The following is a 12,990-nucleotide window of genomic DNA, read 5'->3' as shown; positions in this document are numbered from 1 at the left end:
CATGGGCATTTCATTGACATTAACACAGGCTGGCCCGGATAGGTGCATGACGCACACATCTTTCAGAACAGTGGCCTGTTCAGGAAGCTGCAAGCCAGGACTTTTTCCCCAGACCAGAAGATCACTGTAGGTGAAGTCGAAATGCCCATTGTGGTCCTTGGAGACCCCGCTTACCCTTTAATGCAGTGGCTCATGAAACCCTACACAGGGAGCCTTGACAGCAGCAAGGAGTGGTTCAACAGGCTGAGCTGGTGCAGCATGAGTGTGGAGTGTACTTTTGGCCGTTTAAAGGGCCACTGGCGCTCTCTGTATGGGAAGCTGGACCTGGCCGATGACAGCATCCCTGCGGTTATATCCACGTGCTGTACCCTCCATAGCATTTGTGAAGGGAAGAGTGAAAGCTTCACTCAGGCATGGACCTCAGAGGTTCAACACCTGGAGGCTGAATTTGAACAGCCAGAGAGCAGGGCTATTAGAGGGTCCTAGCGTGGGGCTGCAAGGATTAGGGATGCCTTGTGGGAGCAATTTGAGGCTGAAAGCCACCAGTAACATCTGGTGCCCTGCACGGGAGTGAAGTGCACCCAATGTTAGTAGGAATCTTGTGTTTGTTAATCTGACTTGCAGTGACTGTTGCTTTCCTGGGCTAAGGTATCTTTTACTTTAAGCAATAATAAAGAATTTTTTCAAAGCCAAAAAATCCATTTATTTAAAAGAAAATTAATATATTGAAAAGAAATACAACTGCTTTGGAAACAGAAAGGGCAAAGGGGTGGGGTGAGGAATGGTACAATCACAGATTTGCATATGTCCTGTAATCATACTCAGCCTTCCTGTCTGGAGTGCTGTGCAATGAGTGCTAAGGGTAAGGTTCGTAGTTTTCAGGGCTGGGTGGTGAAGCTACAGGTGGCAATAAGAACCCAGATGTTGGGGAAAGTGGGTTGGAGGTGACATGGGGGCACAAGGGAAAGACTTTTGGGACAAGGGCTGCGGGCGGGAGGGAGGGGGGGGGGGGTCAGGCACGGTAGTGCTCTGCCTGCATGGCTACGAGCGCCTGGATCAAGTCCGCTTGGCGCTCCATGATGCTTATCAGCCGATCCATGCTTTGCTGCCGCAGCTCCGCACTTGTGCCGAAAATCTGCATTGATCCACATTCTACTGGCAGATCCTCCTAAAAGCGCAGGAGTGGAGGGAGAGTGAAAGATTCTCGTTAAGTGACTGCTGCATTACTTCATGCAGCATGTCTTCTTTGCTTCTACATGGCCTCTTCCTGAGTCTTTGCAGCCTCTCGGCCGGCAATAACACAGACGGCTGAGATCTCAAGGTTGCATCTGTAAAGGCAAAGTGCAACACTTAACAGAGGCAGCATTGTTCACACCAGACAGAGCAATGATTCCCCCGTATTTAAGGTGGGCAAACAGTCTACAAAATAGCATAATGAGTCCATCACAAAGCGAGTGCATATAACCCACGGGAGCCCCAAAATGGTGAGTAAGCACAGGATCCAGGGGGCATGATTGTTTCATGACTGTACTATCCTCTGGGTTTCTGTGCCTTGGGGAGAGCCAACAGCTGCAGGGGGCCCCATACTGAACACTGTCCCCACATTTTCCACAGGCGTTCGTCCTGGAAGATATCTTGCTGCTGAGGGTGACTTGGGAAGCAAGGGAGGGTCTTCTACTACAATGCGGCTTCTGCCCTAGCCCATATGCAGCTTGCCTGTGTGCAGCAATGGTCCCCCCACCTCTCATGGCACAGTGGTGCAGACATGTTAGCCTGACTGGGACAAGGACCACAGTGGCTCTCCCAAGAAACCTGCCCAAGTGCATTGCCTAAGTTCTGGCTGAGACCTTTGAAGAGATCACTAAGGCCAATTACTGCGATGTGAGAGAGCACATCAGCGCCCTCTTCCACATCTAGGCATGCATGCAGCCCTAACCCTCCTCGCCCCAAGAGCCCGCACTGAACAATTTCCTCCCCAAAATAAAAGCCACTTACCAGGCACCTCCTCTGGTGTTTGTCCTTCCCCAAGCACCGGCCACCGCAACTGGCTACCTTCCTCCTGGCTTGAGAACAGCTCCTGGCTGCATACATCTAGGGATTCCGAGGTGTCTTCCTCCACCTCAGGACCCTCACTCCCGCTTTGCTACTCCTCCTCCTCCTGTCTTGTTGAACTGGACTCTGAAGTGCCCATGGTGGTACTCAGAGAGGAGGTGGGGTCACCCCCAAGTATCGCATCCAGCTCTTTGTAGAAACGGCAGGTTGCGGGGGCAGCACCGGAGCAGCAGTTTGCCTCGTGGGCTTTGTGGTAAGCATTCTGCAGCTCCGTCACTTTAACCCTGCACTGCAGTGCGTCCCAGTCATGGCCCCTTGTGACGTTGCACTCTATATGATTTTATGAAAGTATGCTGATGAGTGCGAACATAATGTAAATAAAATATGCTTCATGCAAAAGGTCTCTTGTAAGGTATCATTACAAAACTTATAATCTACTGAGTGTGGTCATCCTATTTGTATAAATGTATCACTCTTGTATCTGAAATTAGAAATATTAAATATAACTGAGGGCCTATTGTAATTATGCAAAGTGTGGGCCTTTAATGGTGGTTTGGAATCTCGATGGCTCCCATCAACCAGGACAATTGACTGTGGATGGCTCTGTTTGCAGGCAGGCCTTCCAGTGAGTCAGGCTGGGAGTCTTACAGTGACATATGATCATGTCACCTGAACTGGAATCCATCTTTAACCTGGTGTTTTTCCATTGAGAAGGAGAGGTGGAAACCCAGAGGGACAAAGGATTCCTGCCTTATGCAAAAGATATATAAGTGGGTGGAACAGAACAAAGGGGACAGCCATCGTGAGAAATCCCCTAGCTACCACCTGAGCTGGAACAAGGGCTGTACCAGCGGAAAGGATTGTGCCCAAACTAGGTAGGCGTCCAGTCTGTGAAAGAAACTTACTGAAACATCGCTGAGGGTGAGATTTTATCTGTATTCCGTTTTATTACTGTACTAGGCTTAGACTTGCATGTTCTATTTTATTTTGCTTGGTAATTCACTTTGTTCTGTCTGCTACTACTTGGAACCACTTAAATCCTACTTTCTGTATTTAATAAAATCACTTTTTACTTATTAATTAACCCAGAGTATGTATTAATACCTGGAGGGCAAAAACAGCTATGCATCGCCCTCTAGAACACTGATAGAGAGAACAATTTATGAGTTTACCCTGTATAAACTCATATACAGGGTATATGAGCTGTATAAGCTTTATACAGGGTAAAATGGATTTATTTGGGGTTTAGACCCCATTGGGAGTTGGGCATCTGAGTGTTAAAGACAGGAACACTTCTTAAACTGCTTTCAGTTACGTCTGCAGCTTTGGGGCACGTGATTCAGACCCTGGGTCTCTGTTGGAGCAGACTGGCGTGTCTGGCTCAACAAGACAGGGTGCTGGAGTCCCAAGCTGGCAGGGAAAGCAGGGGCAGAAGTAGTCTTGGCACATCAGTTGGCAGCCCCAAGGGGGTTCTGTGATCGAACCCATCACACCCCTTTCCATTATGTCCCTTGATATCTTCCCAAAGGTATCTTAATTCCTACAGCTGGAGCGCAGCTGGGACTGGGACTGATGAGGTCCAGCACCTCACCATTGCTCCATACTGGGGATTGCCTGGTGCGTGGAGGCACGGTCACCTGGAAAGATTCGCTGAGAGCACTCCACACCTGGCTGAGCAAACAGGAAGGGGATTTTCAAAATTCACAGAGAATTTAAAGGGCGGGTCTGACGGTTGGTCACCTGAGGGCAGGACAGTAGAGTTCAAACTGATGACCAGAATGGCTAGAACAGGCATTGTGGGACACTTCTGGAGGCCTATCAGAGCACATTAACAGACCAGGGCATCCAACTGGCACTGCGGCATTCCAGGGGGCGCATCAAACATTATTCCACTCACCAAGGTGGAGTACCAGGAGCGCTCTAGCCGCGGAGTCAGAGCACGCTACATGCCTTGCCACAGTGGACGGGTTGTGAGTTAGAGTGCACTGGGCTGCTTTAATACGCTCTAACTTGCAAGTGTAGCCATGCCTTAAGTATAGGAAAATCTTTTGGTGTGAATGGCTATAATTGAAAATGAAATTTATGCATAGCATTTCCTCACTTGGCTGGCTTACAATGAAAATGCTTTGCTTTTGCTTTTTTGGCATCTGAAATCTTTGGAGTTTGCCAGTTACTCTGTGCATGATGCAACGGATTCTCATCTTCTTTCAAATCCTCATACTCTTGGTCAAACCTTCCCATGGTGGAGAAAGGCTTCGGACAGGTTCAAGGGCCAGGCACAAATGTGCAGCTCAAAGCCTCATGCACTGGCAGAGCAATTATTGGCCGTTTGTGGCAGCAGGGCATCTCTCACCCCCTGAGGATCCTGAAAAACTGCCTATAGCATCTCCTGGACTTTGCTCAATGCTTACAAGGCTTCTTTGCTGCCACTGTGGGTGGCAAAGGGACCTGCTCAACAGGTACTGTACTGGAAAAACAAGACAGTTAGAAACTCACTGTTTAAGGGATTCCTTAGCTCAGGAGAGGAGCTAGAAGCTGAAATTAATTTGCTATTGCACAAAAAGGAATACAAATGTTTTACAACAAAGTGGTCAGAGAAACTGACCCACCAGTCTGTTTAGCCACCAGAGGCAGTAATTCAGCTGTCCTGAGTTGAAGGGCAGGACTTACTCCTTAAGTCTCCAGCAACAACACTGCATTCCACAAGTGGGAAACATTACACTTAACCATGACTGAGGGGAGAAGCTGTTCAGTAGAAGGAAAAAAAAAAAAAAAAAAAAATCTAACAAGGTTTGGTAGTTCTCACCTGTAACTTTGCATTCAACCAAAATTAGAAATTTTCATTTAAATGTTTCCAAACCAGCCTTAACTCACCTCATGTAGACATGCATTATAATATTGGCTTTCAAACTATAGTATATCGACCACAAGTGGTCTGTGGCAATCTGGCTGGTCACATGGTGCTAGCCCTACTTTTTTTTTAAGCTGCCAAATAACATTAGTTCCTCATCAGTCCCGCACCATCAGATACATAAGACAGAAGTCAAACAGTGCCAATCACCACTCTGCTGGGCTTATTTTTCCAGGTCTTTTATATTCATATTTAATCATACCACTTCAGCCATTATTGAGCTATGGAGCGTGCCTCTGGTCAGCCTCTCCATCTCTTGCTGGGTTGCCAATGAAATGCTAGTTTAGGTAGCTTATCAGGCATTCTTAAAAGATATCCCAAATATGTCCATCTCTTCTTCTTTTCTACTTGCATTGTTGTATGTAGTTGTGCCCATTCTAGGAACTCCTCATTACTGATTCTACAGGTTCACTTTACTTTGAATACTCTACACGGATACCTGCACTGAAAGCTGTTCAATTTGTCCTGGATAGACTCATTTTTCCCTAAGACTCTGTTCCATATACAAGGATGCTTAGGATGTTGCTTCTAAAGATCTTAAGTTGGGTCTTTTTGCTAATCACACTGGAGTACCATACTGTTTTGAGATTTTGAAATATGGCACTTTATCTATTCTGGACTTTAGATCAAACATGCACTATGGTGAATGACATTACCCAGATAAATAAATTTATTAACAGCTTCTCAAGGCTTCACCTTCCAAGTAGGTAAAATCTTCAGCAGGTAAATGACTGTTCCTAACATCAATTTTTGATTTCCTGATAAGACCTATTTGCTTGGCAGAATTTGAGAGAACATCTGTCTTTCACTGCATATCTTCAACTGATTCATTTATCAGACAGATGTCTTATGCAAAGTTTAAGTCTCCAAGCTCATGATCTATCAACACAATGCCCATTTCCATACCTTCACAAAATAAAATCAGTAGCGACTTGTAACAGGATGGCTGGCCTGAAACTGAGCTTAGCTCTCCTATTCCAGTTCAGGTGCTCCCTGTTTGAGCTAATTAAGAGAGTGGAGCAGCATCTGGGAAGCTATAAGAGACATAAGAGTGAGTTAAAAGGGTCAGAGCAGACTGGTTTGGTCAGGAAGTGAGATTCCTGGAGAGGGCTGAAAACACAAGAGCAACAAAGGGTTTTCTGGCTGAGAGGACCAGGGCTAGAGGGCTGAAGGCAGGAAGGAGCAGCAGAGGGAGATGCCTGCTGCCTCTAAACTGGAGCAGAGGGCTGAAGGGAGGGAGTAGCAGAGGGGGCTTACCCACTGGCATCTCATTGCCATGAAGCTGGGTCCCAGAGGAACCAGGAGAGGCTCCCAGTGGAAAGGCTGTGAGCTCCCACTGGGAAGAGCATGGTTGTGCCCCAGAAGGAAGGCCTGGATTGGCTGTCCTGATGGAGGGACAGAGGACAACTGAAAGAGTCCAGGTCTGGTCTAAGACACCAGGATGGTGAAAACAGAGCCAGGTTTTTAAAGATTGTGTGCATGGGAGTTGATGTAGACTATGTTGTGGGACTTTTGGTTTGGGACTTTTGCAGTGTGGCTTGATTAATAAACCATGATGTACTTGAGGACAGGTTGTATTGGATTTACTGTGAAATGAAGAGGGAAAACAGAGGTGAGGGGCCACTCACAGGGCTTCAGTCTTTGGTAGCAATGCCTTGTGATCTACTAGAGTCATTTTGGAGGAGGCCTGATGCCTTCTTCTCTAGTGAGAGGAGTCTTTGATGGCATCTGCAGCCAATCACCCAGGTAACTGCAATGCCTGTGTTAAATTAGACCTGCTCTGGGCTTCCCTGGCAGTCACATTCCAGACTGTACAAAGTATTTGGAAACGTGGAAAGTGTGGCATCTTAGGTTTTGGAAGCACACTATACATGATGGAATGTCATTATTGTTGGAGCCTGGTGTGATGGGGTATATAAACCCCATGCTAGGCCTGAAGGGGTTAAAAGGCAGTACTGGGCCCAGGTAGCCCCACTCCTCTAGAGCTTCTGACCATGCTCCAAGACTGGAGGAACAGGTTAAAAATTGCTCAGAAACCTAAGCAAAGTGTGGTGGACAGGTTGCAGGAGAGAGGTATCTGTGCACTAACCACAAGGTCGCCCAGTCCTCTGAGTCCCCTATCAAACCTGGGAAGAGAGTTGCAACACTCTCACCTTTTGTGGGATAAGGTAAAGTTTGGGGGGGTTCTTTTTATTGTTTTGATGACCTTGTTCACCTATCCCCATTGTAACATATACTGTACTTTCAAGGAGAACAGTTATTGTTAGTATGGGAAATCTTAATTGAAAGTTTCCTGACATTTTCATATTTCAATTGCACTTTAAATTTGTATTAAAAGGTTTTTGTTCTGGAAGTTCTCAGAACTCTTAATGCTACAATACAAAGTATGACCAGTTCTAATATTACTTTGAGCACCTTATGTAGGACCCGTTTGTCACCTTTATCCATATTATGAAGTAGCACCTTAATGTAAACGTGGCAGAATCTGACCCTTAAGTATTAAGAAGGGAAGACATCTGATTCCCAATGACATCAATGGGAGTTCTATAACAAAGTGCTGGCAGTACAGAGCCATAACAGTGTACAGGCATGAATTTTTGGAATAACATTGTCCAACTTAATGGAAGACCTTCTTTCATACATTTAAAGATTATAGAAAGCTGTTTACTTCATTATAACCTATAATTTCTCTTTAGCAGATCCTCATGTTATAAAGAAACTTTTGAAAACAGGTTACTGGCACTGAAAATGTTTTTGAAATGTTTACAAGACAACTAAAAAGATTACATTTTTTTGTTTGCAACTCATGCCCTCTATTCTGTTAATTACTGATAATTCTCTCTGGATACTTACTGAAATTGGCAGGCTGTCTAAAACAAAGTTCTAACAACAATTCTAAATTAGCAAAGCCTCTCTGGGTTCCCCATCTATCATAGAACCCTTATTTCTAAAATTTTACATTTTGAGAACTGACAAGTTCCTTCTGCCAAATTAAAAAAATTATTTTACATACACTGAGAAATGAGTCTGACTCAACTGGACTGAGGTACTACACAGGTTGTGGCTCAACAGCTACAGTAAAAATTATATCACTTATAATTATTACCTTGTGGCCCATCTGGGTTGCCAAATTCTTCCCAATTTTTTCGAGATTCTTCATCAGTTAAACTAATTTTAAAGAAAAGTTATCAAGTTAGTAGAATGTACAGTAAGTTTCTCTGCATCATTAATAATACAGATTTTTTTTTTAAAAGAGGTATGAAGCCCCATTAAATATATTTGAGATCTGGTTTGGTTTGATGGCCTAAAAGTAGCAGAATGTATGACAAAGGAGAAGACAGGAATCTGAATTCTAAGCTTAATCTTCAGCTCCTCACACCTGGAAAGGCATAGAATTCTGTAGTGGTGTCTTCAATTACTTAGAAGAGAGGAAAGTATAAGCTTTAAAAGCTATACATCAATACATGCTGGCCAAAATAAAGGTAGGTTCAACACTCAAAGCCAGAGAAGATTCATAACAATGCAAAGTAGGTATTGGTGATATTACATGTACTTTAAAACAAAAGGCTTTTGAAGAAACTAGCCCAGTTAAATTAATGCAGAATGTGACGTTTTATACCAAGAGCACACGGTCTGCTGCCTAAGTTTCCAGGCAGAATTTAAGTGTTGGTTTGATTTATGAAATTAGATGAGGGACCTGGCTACCTAAGAGGCTGTATCCAGGAGATACTACCTCAACTGGGAACAGCAGAGGCACTCAAAACAACAGTCCACACTTTGGTTGGACAAGATTTAAGTACCAAGACACTGGATGCTCTCTCTGATGGCAGGGAAACATTCATTATACCCTTAAGGAACCTGAACACCATGAGTTGAGAGAAGAGGTTTGTTCTTAAAATCATGGTGAGCAGATATTGCCAAATGAACCTTAAAGGAGACTAAGGCTGCACCCTGAGACCTAAGGGGTAACAGATACTCTAGAACTACAGGACTTCCAGTTGAGACAGTCTTTACTATCGCTCCAAATGGTAAATCATTTCCATTTCTGTTTACAAGTAGAGTTAATCCAGAAAAGGGTTCTTTTCTGCAAAAAAAAGTTTGATGAAAATGAAACCTTATAATTGATTTTCCACATAAAATTTCAATTTTTACCCCAAACTCAAATATCTCAGCCAAAAGTGTGAGCTGTAGTGTGCTCCTCAGGTTTCCCATCCTCTTCTATTGGTTGGGACCCCAACTGGACTATAGCCAGGGATTCCCTCATGCACAGCTTCCTCTAAGAGGGGAGACACTGTTGCACTATGGGAGACGTAGTCCAGATGGAGATCCTAGACCCTAGAGGAGAATGGATACATGAGGAGCAAATTACAACTCCCAGTTTCGGCTGAAGTATTTGTTTTCTGCTGAAATATTTTGACAAAAATATCAACATTTTCAACTGAAAAAAAAAAAATCTTTTCAAGAAAAAAAAGTGTTAAGTCAAAAACAGTTTCAATGGAAAGGTTTTGACCAGCCCTATTCGTAACACTTCAAGGAAGAACTCTTTCTAAAATGTAAAATAATGGCCTGAATCCTCTATGTATAGAAGCAGTCCATGCTAATTAGTAAACTAATCTCCTCCATGCTGCTTGAGGGAGAGAGTCTCTGAACTTGGATGTAGGACCTTCCCTTTCTGCTGAGATAGGTGGTCTGGAGACAGAGGTAACAGTAATGACCGTTCTCTGGTCACCTGCAGAAGATGTACCTGTGCAGGCACAGCCACACTGATGCTATCAAGTTGCTGGCTCTGTCTAACCTCAGCTTCCTTATAATCCTGGGTATCAAGGTGATGGGAGAGAAGACATACAAGGGGTTTGCTCCAGACCAGCAGGAATTTCTCATGAGACCTCTTATCTGTGTGCACAGAACTGAGGGTGACTTCTGTGTGCCTTCAGAGTCCAGCTCTGAAGCAGGAAGTACAGCTCTGAAGGCAGTGCAGCCATGGTGCTTCCTGCAGCCCGGGGAGGTATTTGGAGGAGGGTCTGATCTCCCCACCCTCCGCTCCAAGAGCGGCCGGGGACGAGAAAACAAAGTCCTGTCCCCTCGCAGCTTGGCTGGGACTAGCAGCTAGGAACCCCAGGGTGGGGCACTCCGAGCAGCACGGGGGAGATCAGATCCACCTCCATCTCTAGGAACATCCTCCATCTGCAAGAATCTCCATGGCCGCTGCCTTCAGAGTCCAGCTCTAAAGGCAGCACAACCACAGAGCTTCCTGCAGCTGGGGAGGTACCTGGAGGTGGGTCTGATCTCCCGCCAAGAGCAGCCGTACAGGGGAAGAGAAAGTCCCATCCCTCCCCAGACTGGCAGACTAGCAGCTGGAGCCCGGTGAATAGTAGGAGCCGCTGGCTGGGTTGCCCCATCCCTGCCCCTCCTCCTCCCTTCAAATAGCTGGATTTCATGGGGGAGGTCTAATTTCACAGCTATGAATTTGGTAGGGCCATACTAATGAGCAAAAGACGCAACAGAGTTCAAGAAATCTCTCAGGCCTAGGAGTCTTAAGAACTGTGTGGTTTGTACTGCGTGTTTGAGGATTATCAAGGAGTCTTATTTTTAGGAATCTCTTCTGGGAAAAAGGCCCTGACTTGTGGAGTCTAGGATTGCTCCAGTGAAAGTGATACTCTGTGCAGATTGGACAGATGATTTTTCTCTTAGCTGATTAGCAGAGACTGCAAGAGGTTGCACATGTAATGTCAGCAGGATCTCTCTTCTGTGATACAAGTGGTCATTAGGAGCCAGTCGCACATGTACAGGTAACTGAACATGCCCTAGCATCTGAGATATGTAGCTACTAATGAGAGAGGCTTTGTGAAGGACTCGCAGTGCTGTAGATAATCCTAATGGAAGGACTCTGAAATGGTAATGACCTGTGCCCAAATGGAACCCGAGAAACTTGAAGTGTGTGCATTTGATTGCCACAAGAAAGTAGTAGGATTCCTTTAAGAGCCACCTACCAATCCCCCTGAAAAAGTAAGGAATGATGTCTTCTGGCATAAGCATCTTGAACTTGAATGTTTTGGTCAATTTCTTGACATTTCCCTCCATGGCTCTCTTCTGTAGGAGGAGATTCACTTCCTTTTAGCAGGACTTTCTTATAAGATAGGTCCCGCAAGAGAGAGAGGAAGGGGATGAAAGCAATGTGGTTTGGTGCAAAATTGAATGGAGTAACCATCATGGATTGTGTCTGGTACCCAACAATCTAAAGTAACCTGCACCAGACAATGTAAAAATAGGAGAGAAAAGGGCGGGAGTATTGGAGCAGTAATAGATTTCATCACGCAGCTCTTGACCATCCCATCAAAACTGCTGCTTGGAAACTGATGTCACAGGCTGAGTTAATGTATAACAAGGTATCCGACTCCTATTCTGTTATGACAGTTTGCTAACAGCCATTTTGGAAGAAGGCAATCATTGCCCCCTTGAGGCTGCATCTGCTATTGTTGCAGAGATAGGGACCGCTTTTGGAGATGAAGTGACAGGTAGGAAGCTCTCCTTAGAATAGAGGACATGGACCGAGTCATGTCCAAGGACATGGCAGCAACCTTCGTGGTAATCTTTTCCAGTGTCATCAGTCCTGTCACTGAAGAGGCCCATGCCTTTGAAAGGAAGGTCTTTAATATTTTCCTGGGATTCAGGAGGCTTGCAGATCTTAACCCGAGGTACCTTCTTAAATTGTTCTGCCCAGGCACCTAGTCTGCATTCTTCCCTTTCTGAAGGGGTAGAGTGAGAAGCTTTGTTACCTCTGGCTGCTTCCTTTGCTGTGGAACCATCATAGTATTAGCTCCAGGGTGTTGGAGTAGAAACTGATGCTTCTCACTTGGCACAAGGCACATCCCGTGAGCTCCCCTGGGTGCTAGTAGAAAGGAAAAAGGAGAGAGCAAAATATCCTTGATCAGATTTAGGACACCTGAAATGATAGGGATGGCCTGCTTCTCTTTAGTTTGTAGCTGGAAAATATCAAAGAAGGGATCAGGTTACTCCAGTGCCAACGCATCCACTTGATACTGGAAGGTATTAGCCATTCTCTCCAAAGGCAATTAGAATTGCCTCTGATTATCAGGTGGAGAAAATTATGAGGTGTCAATCTGATCCTCCAGTGAGATACCATTCGTACATTCTTTGACAGGAGCTTCGTACCATCCCTCAGAGTGGGGGTCTCATCCCACTCATATGATAGAAGCAATTCCTCTTGTGGATCCAGTGGTGCCGAATTTGGCAGCAACTGAAAAATGAACACCAGTGGAGGCAGGGGTGTCAAGCAAAGAAAGGGTGCTATAAAGGGCTTTGATGCTAGTGTTAATGAAAGTGCTGAGTTCAGCACCAGGTTAGGCTTGGCAACTTCCAGCAGGGAGTCCTGATTGCGTGGCCAAAAGAGGAGCTGGAGAAGACCCTGAATGAGAGCCCTCCAGACTTCTGTATTTAGGGAAAGAAAGGGGACTGGGCTCTATCGAACAAGGTAGTGGGCCTTTCAGGTTCAATTTCAAAGGGATCCCATATTCCTCAGGACATTCTGGATGGAAACCAAAGTCAGTAACTGTCGAGTCAAACCACATGCAGAGGCATAGCCTCGATGGATGACCCCCTCCTCAGGCATGGAGATACTGATGGTGTTACCAGGGTCTGCACAGGTGAATTATCCAGATTTATAAGTGACAAAACATCTGGCTTCAAAGGAGCATTGAAGGCAGGTGACGTTAGTGCAGGTCAAGAATCTCTAGTGCCCTCACATTATCAGATGCAGATAAGAGGAGGAATGATGCTGCTGCTGCTTATGGCTGTCTAGTGAGGCCAAATGTTTCCTTTTCTCCTTTCTCTCATCCCGACGGATTGCAGGAGAGACCTGCAAAAGTAGAGCTAGAGCATAGATACCACATGGTGCCCAAAAAATTGGTGTCCAGTGAGTAGTCTGGGCATCATCCATGTGAGGTTTTTGAGGCCACTTTTGGTTTAGCTGACTCAATAAGGAGAGTGGCACTGATCCCTGGATGAGA

General features: G+C 45.3%; 1 protein-coding gene across 1 annotated transcript in view; it reads right to left on the bottom strand.

Annotated features, from left to right (window-relative positions):
• The window catches only part of SEC63 (SEC63 homolog, protein translocation regulator), a 121,384-nt gene that overhangs the window by 69,304 nt on the left and 39,090 nt on the right, over positions 1–12,990 (bottom strand). The window contains exon 5 of the mRNA XM_054022238.1: positions 8,070–8,131. Coding sequence (XP_053878213.1) covers positions 8,070–8,131 — 62 coding nt within the window. The remainder of the gene's footprint in view (positions 1–8,069; positions 8,132–12,990) is intronic.

The sequence above is a fragment of the Malaclemys terrapin genome, chromosome 3, assembly GCF_027887155.1.
Source record: "Malaclemys terrapin pileata isolate rMalTer1 chromosome 3, rMalTer1.hap1, whole genome shotgun sequence".
NCBI classification, from domain to species: domain Eukaryota; kingdom Metazoa; phylum Chordata; order Testudines; family Emydidae; genus Malaclemys; species Malaclemys terrapin.
Note: the sequence above shows the minus strand (reverse complement) of the source record. Positions and strands in the feature narration are given on the sequence as shown.